This window comes from Macaca fascicularis, chromosome 8 (genome assembly GCF_037993035.2).
Source record: "Macaca fascicularis isolate 582-1 chromosome 8, T2T-MFA8v1.1".
Taxonomy (NCBI): Eukaryota; Metazoa; Chordata; class Mammalia; order Primates; family Cercopithecidae; genus Macaca; species Macaca fascicularis.
Window position 1 is genome coordinate 72,838,451 of NC_088382.1, and position 16,864 is coordinate 72,855,314.

Below are 16,864 nucleotides of genomic sequence, written 5' to 3' on the forward strand. Positions count from 1 at the left end.
CTTAGATTTGAAAAGAAATCTGATTTATCAATATTTATGACACTAGAACTCATGTCGCCCAAACTTACTGAACTATTTTTCAAGCTAAAGGATCATCTTCGAAGTAAGCCCCCCAAAGTAATGAATTCAAAGAGGTACACAAAATAACAACAGAAAATGCATGTATTGAAAGGGATGCACAGGATAATCCGTGGAAGCATAGGAAGTTGCAGCTTCTTTTTCTATTTATTTTTATCTAAAAACCTAAGGAACATTAGCTAGTAACAATATCTGACTTATAGTTTAACACTGGTAGCCTTACTAGGCCTATATGCCAGAAGGTCTCATGTTACTTAACTACCGGGATAAATTCTGAGAAATGCGGCCTTAGGCGATTTCATCATTGTGGGAACATCATAGAGTTTACTTACACAGACCTAGGTGGTGTAGCCTACTACACACCTAGGCTACAAACCTCTATAGCACTGTTACTGTACTGAATACTATAGGCAATTGTAACACAATGGTAAGTATTTACGTATCTAAATATAGAAGAAGTGCAGTAAAAATATGGTATAACACGTAAAAGTGGATAAGCCTGTATATGGCACTTACCATAGTTGGAGCTTGCAGGACTGGAAGTTGCTCTCGGTGAGTTGGTGAGGGAGTGGTTGGTGAATGTGAAGGCCTAGGATGTTACTCAACACTGCTGTGGACTATAATCACTGTACACTTAGGCTATACTACATTTATTTTTTTAAATTTACTTTCTTCAATAACAAATTCATCTTAGCTTACTGTAACTTTTTTAGTTTATAAACTTTTTAAAGAACTTTTTCACTCTTAAAATAGCACTTAGCTTATAACACAAACACACAGACCTTGTGCAGTTGTACAAAAATATTTTTTCTTTACATCCTATTTATAAACCCTTTTCTATTAATTTTTTTTTAACTTTTTAAACTTCTTTGTTAAAAACTAAGATCCAGCTGGGCACGGTGGCTCACGCCTCTAATTCCAGCACTTTGGGAGGCCGAGGCAGGTGAATAACATGAGGTCGGCAGTTCGAGACCAGCCTGACCAACATGGAGAAATCCCGTCTCTACTAAAAATACACAATTAGTCGGGCATGGTGGTGCATGCTTGTACTCCCAGCAACTCAGGAGACTGAGGCAGGAGAATCCTCTGAACCTAGGAGGCAGGGGTTCTGGTGAGCTGAGATTGCACCATTGCACTCCAGCCTAGGCAACAAGAGCGAAACTCTGTCTTAAAGAAAAAAAAAAAGAAAAGTAAAGAAAAGAAAAAACTGAGATCCAAACACACACATTAGCCTCAGTCTAATCATCAGTATCTCTGGGGTCAGTATCATCAATATCGCTGTCTTCTCCCTCCATATCCTCTTTCATGGGAAGGTTTTCACTGGCAATAACAGGCATGAAGCTGTCATCTCCTATGATAACAATGCCTTCTGAAACACCTTCTGAAGGACCTGCCTGAGGCTGTTTTGCATTGAACTTTTTTTTTTTTTTCCAGGTAGAAGGAGTACACTCTACAGTAAGAAGTATAGTATAAAAACATAAACCAGTAGCATCACTGCTCACTATCAATATCAAGTATTATATACTCTACGTATTTGTGTTTGCTATACTTTTATATGATTGGCAGTGCAGTAGATTTGTTTACAACAGCATTAACACAAATATGTGAGTGTTGCATGTGCTATGATGTCACAATAGCTACGATGTCAATAGGAATTTTTCAGCCCCATTATAATTTCATGAAACCACCATTATTTATGTGGTTCATCACTGATGGAAATGTTGTTATGTGATGCATGACTATGCGAGCAGTAGCCTGTGGGGGAGCAAAACTCCATAGTGTAATGCAGTTAGCAGTGACGATTGTGTTGGGTGTATTGAGATGAATTACAATCTCTGTGCAGGGTTTAGTAGATTTACAGATTGTATTATCTGTTTTTAAGAAAACTAATGTTCACAAAATTTCAAGTGGCATAGATGTTTTCTTGGAAGAATCCATGCATTAAAGATAAAACTAATTATGGACATGTATGAATTTTTTTAATAGCAGAGTTGACGTGTGTCCTCCTAGTACAAGCTCGCTGTCAGGTACAATGCAAAATAAAAACAACAATGATCTAATCAAAGTGAAAAGATAATACTCCCAGAATTTGAAATTGTCAAGAAAACTGTTTGAAATGTGCTGTTTCAAATAATTATGATGATCTGCTTATACACTTTTGGTGGAAGTGTAAATTAGGTCAATCATTGTGAAAATCAGTGTGGCAATTCCTCAAAGGGCAAAAAGCAGAACTACCATGCAATCCAGCAATCCTGTTACTGGGTGTATACCCAAAGCAATATAAATCACTCTATTATAAAGAGACATGCATGCCTATGTTTATTGCTGCACTATTCTCAATAGTAAAAACATGGAATCCACCCAAATGTCCATCAATGATAGACTGGATAAAGAAATTGTGGTACATATACACCATGGAATACTATGCAGCCATAAAAAATAATGAAATCATATATGTTGTGGGAAAATGGACGGAGCTGGAGGCTATTTTCCTTAGCAAACTAATGCAGGAACAGAAAACCAAATACCACATGTTCTCACTTACAAATGAGAGCTAAATGATAAGAACTTATGAACACAAAGAAGGAAACAATAGACACTGGGGTCTACTTGAGGATGGAGGATGGGAGGAAGAAGAGGAGCAGAAAAGATAACTATTGGGTACTGGACTTAATACCTGTGTGATGAAATAATCTGTACAACAAACCCCCTGCCACGTGTTTGCCTATGTAACAAACCTTCACACGTAGCCCCAAACCTAAAATAAAAGTTAAATAAATAAATTAAATAACTATGTTCTGCTGTTAGGATTTATATTTGTAGGTAGGATGAGAAAACATGGACTAGATGTAAAAACACCAAATTGATGATCATAGTTTTCTTCCCAATATTAAAAGATGGCATTTGCTGACAAGAATGGATTGCTATGAATTGTGACTTGTCAAATTTTCCTCTCATCATTTTTTAAAATTAGGATGTCATAATCATACTTCATACATTAAAACTTAAGTAATTTTCTTTTTTTAAGTTTTTTCAGTGGTTACTTTAATCTTTTTGTTTTGTTTTGTTTTGCTATTACACTTTAAGTTCTGGGATACACGTGCAGAACATGCAGGTTTGTTACATAGGTATGCACGTGCCATGGTGGCTTGCTGCGCCCATCAACCTGTCATTTAGGTTTTAAGCCCCGCATGTATTAGGTATTTGTCCTGATGCTCTCCCTTCTCCTTGCCCCCCAGAGGCCCTGGTGTGTGATATTTCCCTCCATGTGTCCATGTGTTCCCATTCTTCACCTCCCACTAATGAGTGAGAACATGAGGTGTTTGGTTTTCTGTTCCTGTGTAAGATTTAAGTAATTTTCTCAGTGTCATTTCTCCATCTCCACTGTGGCCTAAATTGTGCAGAACCTGCTGTGAGTCTAAATATGAGTTCACATGTGATAGGCAGATGTGATAGGCAGAATAACAGTTCCCTAAAGATTTCCACATCCTCATCTCTGGAACCTGTGAATAAATCACTGCACATGGCAAAGGAGAATGAATAAAGGTTGCAGATAAAATTGATTGATAATCATGTGACCTTAACACGGAGGGATTGTCCTAAGTTGTCCAGGTGTGTTCAACATCCTTAACAGCAAGACAGGAAGGAGGGGAAGGAAGGACCAGGGAGATGGCAGCCTGAGACAGAATCAGCCGCTGCAGCTAAGGAATGCAGGCATCCTCTTGTGGCTGAAAAAGGCAAGGAAACAGAGTTTGCCAGATCTTCTAGGAGTACAGTCCTGCTGACACCTTGATTTTAGCCTCATAAGGCCCATTTCAGACACCTGACCTTCAGAACTGTAAGACTGGTGTTGTTTTAAGCCACTAAGTTTGCAGCAATCTCTTACAGCAACAGCAGAAGACTAATGCAAGAGAGTTCCTGATTTACACGTATGCATGCTTCCGGGTATACACATATACACACATACCCCTAAGGGAGAACCCACCAAGAACTAGAAAGTTGTTTGCTGGCAAATGCCTTCTAATATACAGTTTAGTAATAAAATGTCCCCACATTATGGCATCATCACTATCACAGGCTAACATAAAGAAACAAAATTTGCAACAAATACAGCAAAGGCTTTCCCCCATAAGACCTCATATAAATTAACGAGAACAAGATCAAGTTAATAAATGGGCAAAGAACTTCTGAGGTCATTCACAAAAGAAAAAACATAAATGACTAATAAAATATGAAAATATGTTAGATGAAAGAGAACTATTGCAAAAATAAATAAATGAAGGGATGCCATTCTGTTTATTTTCTTGGCATGTATTTTTAAGTGGAGCTATCCTATGGTATGGAAAAGCAAGCATTGTCAGTCACTGCTGTGGTAGGATAGATGATACAAACTTTCTGAAAACCAATAATGTATAAAAAATAGTCATAAAAATATTCAATGGCACTTCTGCAATAATAATTTTACCTCTGGGAATCAGATCATCAAAAATTCAGGAAAAGCATTAATATTTTTCACAATATTATTTATAACTTGAAAACAACTTTCAATAATAGAACATTAATACATAGCAGTATATTTAAATAATACAAATTTACGTAGTCATTAATAATTAAGCTTATGGAGAGAATAAACTTGGGTCATACGAGTATAAGTGATATATAGCAACTACAAGAGAGAAAGATTGGAAAGAAATCTATTGTACAGTTATTAGTGATGGGATTAGGGGCCGTTTCTTGTGTATGTAACTGGTTTACTGAATGGGTTGGTAGAATACAGTCAAAAGGCAATTTTGTTTGTTCTCTCACTGCCCCTTCAAGTACATATTACGGCTTTGTTTCATCTCACCCTTTGGATCATATTTCAAGCAGAATTTATAGCTCTTTTAGCTCCTCAGAGATATTAAATATCTAGTCCAGGTCACTGCAAATTCTCATCCACTTAAAAACTCTCCCGCTCAGCTTGGGCCTGATTTCAGCTTGCAGATTTGCAGAGAGGAGGGAACACGGCACTGCCTCCTCCTCTTCTCACTCCACTTCTCTCCCTGTTCCTCTGCGTTATTGTGGGGATGAAGTAGAAGGAGAAATGATGGGAGAAAAGGACGGAATAAGGTGTTAGCATGACGGGTTCCATTGTAATCTGGCAGGGATACTCTCTGGGTGTGACAGCTTCCACACGCTCATGCTTCTTCTCATGGGGTGCTTTTAGGGGTTCTTCGGAATCCCACCCCATCCCTCCTTTAAGATCCCTACCTGTTTCTCGGATGATCAGCCTCCCTGGTTTGCCACTTTGCACCCCTACTTGCTTTCTATAGCCAAAGTACCACCATCCTTTTTCTGAGGTCACCTGCCCTTCCAGGAAGTCCTCTGGGATGGCTCCAACTCCAGAACAGCACAGGAAGATCTCTCCAGAGGCCTTACCCCCAGGCTAAGGGCACACACACACATCCTACCCTGACGATTCCACCCAGTCCTGTCTCCACACACTGCTACCAAAAACTCCTCTAGACACAGCCTCTTGCCTTTTGACTCTTCCAAGTGTGAGTTGGTTGCCAAGCCCCCATGTTTCCCAAAGTGTAAGAAATATTAAGCTCCCCAAGTGCTTTCTGAAGCACCCCGTCACTTGGCTTGAGGTGAGAGGAGGTGCCCGCTGGGTGGGAGGAGCCATCAGCACCCTGGCAGATTTCTCTTAAGTCCTTCTCCTAAGACCTCACCCTAAACGTTTCCCTAACCTCTCATCCTCTCAGAGCTTCTTGACCTTTGTCTAGACAGTCCAGAGATGGATTACAAGCTTAGGGTCCTAATTCACGTGGGTAGTCAAAAGCCCCAGAAATCTTGTTCTCTGCATTGGAAACTTGAGCCTTTGACACCAGGACTATCAGAAAAAGTTTCTTTTCCCAGTGTTATTTTATAATGGGGGTAAAGGGTGGAAACAAATGTTAACAAAGGCAAGAAGATAAACTACAGCAGCTATTAAGTATCTATTTTTCATGCCTATTGAAGTGCTTATAGTAAGTATTTTTAGACTGAACTAGATTCATTGACAATTTTGTCCTCTAGGAATTGCAGTGTCTTTGGCTCCATGGAATAAAAATCGTCCTCTTAGCATCATAAACGCAGAGGTTAAATTCTACACCTGCATTTATTCTCTGAACTACTAGTATCCAAAGTACAAATTATCTCTTCTATTTTATTTTATCACTACTGAATCACCAGCAAGTTAATGTGTTTTCTTGTGGTATGATTAACAAAGCAATTTAGTATCTAAATATGATTTACATTCCCAGAGCATTTTAAATAATTAAGTAGATGATTGGTATTTAATTTATAAGCAACATGTTTTGATTCCTTCTGTAGCTTTTAAAAATTAAAATAGTTATAGTTAATGAGTGCTAGTACAAAATGCTCAATCATCAGAAAAAAATCAAAAGTTTAAAATGGATTTCTTAATAATCTTTGCCGATTATAAAATACAAGAACTGTAAGTCCCAAATCAAAATCTAAGTGAAATGTCTAGAAATTGGTTTTTCCCCCCATTTCTGTGTACTTTTTAGAAAGCTATTGAGGCTACATAGAAATGAAAAGGCTCTTTTAAAATCACAGCTATCATTTTAAAAGAGTGTTTTCTACTGCAAATTCTTAAAAGTTGCTCATAAATTTTTATCTTTATTAGATTATATTGGCTCTTTAAGTATGGAAACTTGGCATAGATTCTTAAGGTACACATGTTTTCCCTTTTGCAGTTGGTGGGTTTTGTGTATGCCTGTTATGTGATCAGTATTTCCATGGAAGAAGAAGACACATGTAAGTACTGTTTTCTCTCTCCCTGTGGGTTCCTTTTGAATGAGATACAGCTTCCAAAACTAATCATTACAGGGTTATGAACTCTTTTATATTTGGAGTCTAAAATGATTGAACTCAGCATACTAAAGTTACAGTCAAAAGTTGACAGGCTGAATTGCACACAAATAAGGTGACGCTACATATTGAAACTCTCAATTTGTGAGAGCACGTGCAGAGACTCAGAAGGCCAAGGACTGCTGTCATATAGCTTAGCAACTTTTCATCAGACATCTAACCATTATGCTGAGTAGACAATCAACGGTTGTCTTATCTATTAACAATTTTAGGCATGTTGGTGGCAGAATTTTGAAGTCTGAGTAACATTAATGATATCAATACAATAATACATTACAGAAAGATCTATATGTATATAAACTATATAAAATGCAATGAAAAACAACTAAAATTTACAACCTTCCAGCTGAGATGCAAAAAAAAAAAAAAAATTACGAGGTGCTAAAAAAAAAGTTAATGGGATACTTAAAAGCTAAATCACGTTTTAGCGGAACACCCAAAGGAAAAACATTTATTAATATGACCTGTAGTTATATAATAGAGCTTTAGCAGCATAGGTCAACAAACGGCCTTCATTGAGCACCTGCTGATGTATAAGACACTTCTTGGCACAACTCTGTTAGGGACTCATATTTTAATTTACTTTTTTAAAAAAAAAGGTTTTTTTTGAGACGGAGTCTCCCTCTGTCACCGAGGCTGGAGTTCAGGGGCGCGATCTGCGCTCACTGTAAGCTCCGCCTCTCAGGTTCACGCCATTCTCCCGTTTCAGCCTCCCCAGTAGCTGGGACTACAGGCGCCCGCCACCACACCTGGCTAATTTTTTTATATTTTTAGTAGAGACGGGGTTTCACCGTGTTAGCCAGGATGGTCTCGATTTCCTGACCTCGTGATCCACCCGCCTCAGCCTCCCAAAGTGCTGGGATTACAGACGTGAGCCACTGTGCCCAGCCTACTTTCAAAATTTTAATTTACTTTCAAAAGTTTAATTTAACTTTCAAAAAATAAATTATTTTAGATAAAGAAATCACACCAAACCAAACCAGAGATTGCATTGCAGTCATTGTTTGAATTTGTAACAAAATGAAGCAAAGTAGCTAGCCATTATAACTTCCTTCCAGAACATGGCCTCAAAGGGGTCTGATGAATGCTTCCCATCAAATAGATGGGTGGTGCATGATATATGAGTTGGAATCCAGAATCTAATGGGGTCTTGTCTCAATTTATTTGACCAAGCCTCAGACCCTGAGATTAAAAGTGTCAGGCAGTGAAAACATGCAGACAAATTGCATCATGTATTTAATGCTTACTCAGGGTTTTTTGTTTGTTTGTTTGTTTGTTTGTTTAATGCTAGACAACACAAAAAATTTCTGTCACTTGAAAAGTGCAGTTCAATGACAACACTTTTCATTTTGAGATTAACTTCAAAATCTCTATTTTTAGTTTTATTAGTAGTTCTACAACTTGATGAAGTTAATATACAGAAGGTTAGCAGCATGCTTCCAACCCACAGCTACAACAGGCTGCACAGCCAAAAACAGTTGGTTGAGCATGAGCGACAGTAACTGGAATTTCAACCTGAAAGTTATTGGAATTTGAGCTGAATAAGTCAAAAAATTGATAAGTCCCAGTTGAATCTCTTCTAAAGTAGATACCTACTTTTGAGTAGTTATAAGACAACAACAACAACCAAAACAAACAGTCCTCTTTCTTTTCCTCCTCACTGAACTGTTTGAAGACTCTCAAAAGACACCAGTGCTCAGTTGTACTTAACAGTAGGAGAAAAGGCAAATTAATCAATAGTCTTATCATCTAGTGCAGTAAATATACAAAAGTCTTTTCCTTGAGACTTGTGGTTTGAGTAAAGCTGGGAAATGCAAAATGGTATGCAAAATAAAAGACTCATCTAAATGGATACTTTTGTTAACCTTCTATTAGCCTTCTTTTCAGTGTATATAAATTGTATTGTTCACTGACAGATATTGTCGTTCCATTGACTTTGACGTCTTTAATTAGCTTAAGTTTCTCTATAGAAATCTCTGAATCAGCTATTTCAATGCCCTTCAAACTGGGATTGAAGCAGCTGTTGGAGACTATTCTATTAGTGGTTTAATTCTAGTGTTTGTTATGAGGGCCATACATTACATTACTGAGAGACATCTGGATATAGTACTTGTGTTGTCATCAATTCAAATTGACTCAGAGTCAAAACGAAACTTGGGTGCTCAAAGCAAAGTATATATGCCCAAGACTAACTTAACATGATAATCTGCTGGAAGAGAGATGACATGGAAAGCAGTCACAAACATTTGAGTCTGATAGTTCTCAACTGAGGGTAATTTTATGTTTTTTATTGAAAGAGGTAGGAAACAAAAGTGCAGATGTAATTAAGTTGTCCCAGGGTCTTCAGAAGGCAGATGTGAGCAAACTGTAATGTCTGAAACCAATTGCAACGATCTCATACACTAGTACTATTTGTGCCAACACTTAGCTTTTAGGTGCAATAATGAACTGCCCCTTGGATATGACATTACCAACCCTCTGTCAGGAAGACATGTCTTTTGAATTATTTTTCCAAAACTTACACATAAAATAAGTAAACAATACTAGTATCTTTCCAATTTGTCTAAGTACACTTCTGGAAAGCTTATTCTAAAAGAGAACTGCAAATATACTATAATGTCAGTTTTTTGGCAGGCAATACATCATTCATAATTTTGATTCTGTTCTAACTAATGAAAATTTCTGCATTATTCAAAATGCAAAGTTAAGCCTTGTTCTTGGACTGAAAGCTGCCAGCCAGCCTTAAAAATTAGTAACAGCTACCACTTCCCTCCTCCGCACTGTTAAAGTGGATATATGGGACTAACATTTCAGACAGATATTTCTGAAGGGTAATAAATACTTGAGGAAACATTTATTTCTAGCCACCCGTCTTCTTGGTTACCTCTCAGCCTCTTTTATTAACTATTTCTTATAAAGATTATGATTGCAGGTCAAAGACAATGAAATAAAAAGCTCTCAAAAGGCAGAGTGCTACGTGGGGTCAGCGCTTTTCATCATTCATTCTAATGAAAAAGCCTAGTTATAACTGTTCCTTCCATTTTTCATTTCTTTTAAATATATATAAATATATATCAATCTCCATGAACACTTTCATGAGACTAGAATCTCTGGAATCAAAATGATAAAAATCTGTCAACACCTTGTTTGGGAGTCATTTGCTGAAAATGAACTTGTGGATTTGTTATTACCTTGTTAGACTTTCTAGAAATAATGTTTATAATTCAGAGAAGTGTGAAGATAAGGCGAAAGATGCTGAAAAATAGCATTTTACTTGTATAAGTACTGCCAGACTTTTTCAGAGTTTCTGTTGCTTGCACTACTCCTTGTGATATTAGGCTGCAAATTGCAACTGGCATATTTATTTGGGCTCACAAAGGCTAGTCTGGGTTGTATATGTTGAATGATGAGAAAGAAAAGTATACTGAAAACCCTAATAGTTTTTGAAAGGAAATGGACCCCTCAGATGTGGGTTCAATATTTTACATTACAAAGCTCTAAATAGTTCTTTATATAAACATTTGACCCTCGCTATTATACTTTTGAGGAACTTTTTATTGGAAGGAAGCATAACTATCAGAAAAACATTTCATCGCTCTACTGTCCTTGAAGCTTCCTGCTGGCTAATGTTCATGTATTTACCTGTCTGCCCATGAACTCCTTCTAAGAAAATGAGGTAGTATTTCCATAGCAATGGTGTGAGCTGAAAATTGTTTAAAATCCCATCTCTGCCTAAGAATTTATGGAAGAAACGAATGGTAGGGAAAAAAAAAAAGACTAGTTTGAATGTTAATTTATGAATTTCCTTTCCCCAACTTATAATGTATGGAAGCCTCAGAGAAGTAAAGTGACCACAAGGCCAGACACCAGGGGAGGGAATAAGCAGAGGCCTGGAAGATCTTCAGAGTAGAAAACCAGTCCAGTGTTTTGCACTCCTAGCAATGTATGGATATTTGAAGGTGAGAGGAGAGGAGAATGTTGTGAGTCAAAGACGGAGAATTGTGCAAGACTAGGTAAGGATGGTCCTGAAGTCACAGTGAACATTTCAAAGGAGTCACCATGTTTGCCTAATAAGCCATTAAGAGTCTACTGATTCTCAGAGTGCGTGATTTTCTTTTTTGATAACTATCTAGTTGGTTGCATGTAACTGTCCTAAAGGCTGTTTCTCTCTCCATCAGCCTCACTAGAGCTCAGACTTAGATCCTGAAACATTTTCCTAATTTGCTGAGATGGCTCTGCCAAATATCTACACAATGACTAGCTAATTCTCCCACTAACATAGATCTGTGAGGGTGAAATCTTTGTTTTGCTCCCCATTGTAACCCTATAACTCAGAAAAAATGCCTTGCATGTAGAATTCAATAACGAAGTATTTGTTGGCTGGGTGTGGTGGCTCAACCCTATAATCCCAGCACTTTGCAAGGCCGAAGCGGGCAAATCACTTGAGCTCAGAATTCAAGGGCAGCCTGGGCAACACGGTGAGACCTCGTCTCTACCAAAAATACAAAAACATAGTCGGTGTGGTGGTATGCACCTGTGGTCACAGCTACTCAGGAGGCCGAGGTGGGAGGATCACTTGAGCTTGGGGTCAGAAGTGGGGTTGGTGGGATGGAGGTTCCAGGTTTCAGTGAGCTGAGATCCTGCCACTGCACTCCAGCCTGGGTGACAGAGACGCTGTCTCAAAAACAATGAGGAAAAGAAATATTTGTTGAGTTTATAGTATTAAATAAATTTTCTGGGCCCAACAACTCAGTTTTACAAAGTCATTTTTAAAACCCCAATGTTCTCAAGTTTCATGAAATTATACTGCTTTATGTTTCAAACATAGTGAGATGTCCAATGCACTTGCAAATGTTTATGTGAGGCAAGTGGAGGTCCTGCATTTTTAAAACAATTAGATATATTTTTAGTAATTTTGAAAGTTAGGATATAGGGAGATAAAATAAACCTCCACTGTACCACATCAGAACAAGAGTTTGATTTTGTTCTGGACAAGAACACCCTTGAGAAAACAGGGACTTACTTGAAAGGGAGGCACTCACAGGGTAAGGCAGGCATTTAGGAGTCAACTCATCTGCAACATGTGGTGAAGGGGACAGAGTTACTGTCAAAGAGTGGGGACCAGCAGGGTTGTAACCTCAGCCACCCCACACACGGGAAGTTCAGGTAGCCCAGAACGGGATCCCAGCTACAGTGCTCTGGTTGAGTGACAAGATTCTATCCCTTAAATAGGTTACTGAGACAGACTCTCAAGAATATCATAAGCGTTCAATGCCCAAACCAGCAAACCAACTGGAGACTCCCCACAGGGGAAAGATAGAGAAGCCCCTTTACCAGAACCAGATCCAAGGTTAGCACTAAACTCACAGTGAAGTAGAGCCTAGATGATTGCCTATTTCCTTAAGTCAGGACTCCTGATTATAATTCAGCCTGACTAGGAATCATCTACAGCCACATATCCTACTCTCCTCCCTTACCCACCTCCAGTCATATGTGTTTTGCTGAATCCACCAAGCGCTTTCACACCCAGGCCTTTGAGAGAGGCCTCCTCCCTCTGTTGACCCCACTAACTTATATACACCTTTCGGATTTCAGCTTAGCTGTCTCTTCTGAAGTTTAATCACTTTCCTCCCACCCTCTCCGTTTCAGTTTAAGATACAGATGATATATTGTGAGATGTTTTCATTGTACACTGTGCTTTTTCCTTGGCAACATTTAACACAACTGTAATTTTTTAAAGTCATGTTATTCACCAGGGCTGACCCCATTTCCTAACATAATGGAAACCCTACACAATTTTCAATGAATGAATATTAAGTGAATGAGTCAATGTATGAACAAATGGACTCAGTAAGATGATTAGGGTTTCCATTGGCAGAGATCGGGAAGAAGGTTCTTCCTTTTTTATTCTCTATCTCCATTTATATAAATGACAGTTCTTCACATCAGCTGAAAAGCTTGGGCATATTCCTTGTATTCCCTGACTCTTCCCTGATTGTCCCAACCTAGTCAATCATCAAATGAAACATCTTCACCTCCTGTCTTAGTTCTTCTGGGCTGCTATATCAGAATACCATAGACTGGGTAGCTTATAAATAACAGGAAGTTATTTCACAGAGCTCTGTTGTGAAAAGTTTAAGATCAAGGTACCAGCAGACTTGGTGTCTGCTGGGGGTCCACTGCTCTGTTCATCAATGACTCTCTTCTTCCTGTGTTCTCACATGGGCAAGCGGGCAAGGCAGCTTTCTGAGGTCTCTTTTACAAGGGCACTAACCCATTCATGAGTGACCTAATCACCTCCCAAAGGCCTCACCTACTAACACCATCACATTGGGGATTAGGTTTCAACATATGAATTGGTGGGGGAGGAGGGAAATAAACATTCAGACCATAGCATCTCCCTTCAAATAACTAAAAACTCCTACATGTTCTTTAACATTCTTCTCACAAACACCCTCTTCCTCTTCTCCATGCCTCAGTAGACCCTGAGTGTGTCTCTGAACCTGCGCTCAACTTACTTTTTAATTAATTGCCTCCCCCACTCATAAAAGGTGGAGATCATGTCTTACCTACCCTAGGATCTCAGAACCAGCTTCAGTGTATGGAACATCATAGGAAATTAGTGAATATTTGTTGTACAAAATACATAGTGTAGAAAATGCTTGTCTTTACATTCTCTCATATCTCTTTCCTCAATCACTAAGAAAATTTAAACCTCCCATTCCCTGTACCACAGAAAAAAAAAAAAACAATTAATTCATAATAAGGTATTTGTGCACTTATATCTTTAACAATTTTCCAGAGCAAAAGCATGGCCCTATATTATGCACTTATATTATCTGGAAATTTTCTGGAGAGAAGGTGTAGCCTGTTTTGCCAAAAACTTGAGACCAGCAAGCAGACAACTCCTGCACCCCAGAAGGGGTTCTAATTTTCTACGTTTCTACTTGAAACCAAATGTTAGAAATGATTTCGGTAATGGTGGTCCTAACTGCCAATATCTAGCTGTGTAACCACTGCTGAATCACATCACCTCTTTGAGGATCCGCAAGTCACCTACAGCCCTGACACTGCAGTTCTATAGATGATGCTTTTGGGTGGGGGTGATTTCAAGGTGTGATCAGGCACATCACATTTCCTTCTTCACTGATTTACAAATGGTCAACATCAGGAGTGGTTTTAAAACACCCTGACCTCTGTGCTCCAGAGTTACAGTAACGAGGTCTGATGTATCAGCCTCATCCCTAAAACAGGCCTTCGACACAAATGCCTGCCTGCTCAGAAGGAGGAATCATACCTCCCTACGCCCTGCTTTAGCCAGGTCGGAGCTCTCCAGTTCTCACCATTACCAACAGTGCCAGGCTGTGCAGCATCCTTTTACTTGAAAAGGAAGAATGAAGAATCTGCCATCCAGATGGTGTGGAGTGGAAAATGAGGGATTTGGGATGCAGATGTGATAATGAGGGAGCAGAGTACCAAATTTAAAAATCACATCCTCATGACACCCTGGATGCATGGCAAGGAAAAAAAAATGGATTGTAAGGATTTTATGAGGATCTTGTGCAATAGTTTGATCCTGGTTATTAGCGGTAAAATTTAGGAGCCCAGCAGAAGAGCAGTTGACAGCATTGTGCCAGGGCCTCTGTGTTTCCAGTTTAGATCTAAATTCAGTATTCTAATCCCAACAACCCCCCTTCTCAATGGTCTCACTAAGCTGGCTCTGCCAGCCCCACTGTGGGTTTACTGATCCTCCACTTCTGCACGTCTGTCCCTAAGCTGCTTAGTGATGCAGAGAGGAGCACATGTCCTGATGCAACCTCACAACCTCACATGTGAGCCGCCCAACCCGCCACGGGGCCTTCCCACTCATTCTTCATCAGTGCTTTCTCCAAGTCCCCTAAAAGTGAATTATTAGAGATGCCAGTGCCACAGAGCACCCTAGCCTCATTTTAGAGAACTTAGAGTTTGTACCCCCATTTTTGGGATAAACAATTGAGGCCCAAAGAGGCAATGTGACCGCCGGCGGCTTTCTCCTCCTCTGCCCTGCACCCTTAGCATTAAGACTCCATCTCCGAGACTCTGTCACACAAAAAATAAAAGCAGTGGGAATGATTTCCTCAAGTTCCCAGGCTCTCTCTCTGTCAGATCTGTCTGTATCCATCTATGATCATCATCTTCCTACAGAAAAAGCAGACTTCATTCAGTCCCGTGGCTTTTGTGGCTGCTAGGTCCATCCCACCCACCTGTTTAAGCACCTTGCTCCCTTAATTAGGTTTTCTCTCTGTCCCCTCCCCAAACTTTACTCCCTCTGCCCAGCTTCTTCCTCCACTAGGTCTTTTCCCTTCAGCTTATAAAGAAAGTCACATAAACCAGAAAAAGAAAATAGAAATCACCCTTGACTCCACCTGGCATGAATTGCACTTTCCTGTCTGTCATACTCCTCCTTCCCTCCACATCCCAACTTCTCTGCAAAGTGGCCGAGACTGACAGCACTCCTTTCCTCACCCCACTCCCACTCACTCTCATGCCTCCTGAGTTATCACTGAACATGCTGTCTCAGAGGCCAGCAGGGACTTCCTAATTGTCAAGTTCTCTCGGATCTTATCAACATTGGTTGACAGCTTTGGCTGCTGTTGACTTCTCCTTCCTTGAACACTTTCTCCCCTGGATTTCCAGAAAATCCCATCTCTTGAACAGCACATATTTTGCCAATTAAAAATTATTTTTTACTATCTAGTGTTCAATAGGAGAGTGACTATAATTTACAATATCTATTGCACTTTGCAAAATAGCTAGATGAGAATACTTTGAACGTTTCCATCATAAAGCAAAGAAAAATATTTAAGTGATGGATATCCCAAGTACACTGATTTGATCTTTGCAAATTATATGAATGTATTAAATTATCACATGTGCCCCAAAACTATGTACATCAATTATGTCTCTATTTTTAAAGGTACTTTTAATATTCTTATGCAGATTAAGCAGATTTCTGATGCAGACACAGGTAACAAATTCTGAAGAACTTGTTCAAGCGGCTTTTGAAGTTATGAGCTGTCATTATGTCCTTAAAATATTAACTAATCATTCCTACTATAGAGCTTATATTAACATTCACACTGTTATACTAAAGCATTTTAAGTAAGGTCAGTCAATAAAACAGAAATGTTTTAAAGTAAGGCCAGACAATAAAAGAGATGTTTATCCTTTCAAATAACAAAATGGCATATAATATTTTTAAGAGCTATAGTCTTGGACCAACTATTTAAGATTTAATGGAGATCTGATTTTACAATTCCTTAAAAAGAAGTATCATACAAGTAACCAGCAATAAAGGGCATATATGGAACACTCATCTTCCTGTTCTCTACACTATGTACTTTACTAAGAAAATAATAATAATTCAGTGTTCTTGCTGGGAACAATATTTGAAACTGGCACCTAAATGAGATATTAGGGAGTACTCATATGACTTGAAAGCAAGTATGAAAAAAAAAAGGGAACATTTGATAAAAGCATTTACCTTTCCTTCTAAATTGTATAAGACACAAAGTAAGTTAATTATAAATTATATCTAAGTTATAACAAACTAGTGTTTCCATTTTATCCACATTTTTCCTCATAGAAGGAAACAGTTCTTTCTCTTTCCATCTATCCCAGCCTCCAGGCAGTTAGGTGCTCCATGAGATTGTATTCTAGACGAGGGCCCCTAAATAACTTCCACATGTGATTCTTCATGCTCTTATCCTCTCTTCCTGCTGGACATAGACCAGCACTGAAGCTTTGGGAGCCGCACGTTTCAAATGCCGGAGCCACATTATCAAACGGGCCTGGGTCGTTGAGTGTTGCTTAGAGAAAAGTTGACCATATT

The 16,864-nt window shown here is 38.9% G+C and overlaps 1 protein-coding gene across 3 annotated transcripts in view; it reads left to right on the forward strand.

Annotated features, from left to right (window-relative positions):
* NKAIN3 (sodium/potassium transporting ATPase interacting 3) overlaps positions 1 to 16,864 on the forward strand; it is a 731,862-nt gene that overhangs the window by 640,414 nt on the left and 74,584 nt on the right. For all 3 annotated transcript variants that reach the window (XR_006700386.2, XM_015454769.4, XM_015454770.4), the window contains exon 5: positions 6,819 to 6,879. Coding sequence is in view for 2 of the 3 variants with exons in the window: in XM_015454769.4 (XP_015310255.1) it covers positions 6,819 to 6,879 (61 nt within the window). In the remaining variant the exon portion in view is untranslated. The remainder of the gene's footprint in view (positions 1 to 6,818; positions 6,880 to 16,864) is intronic.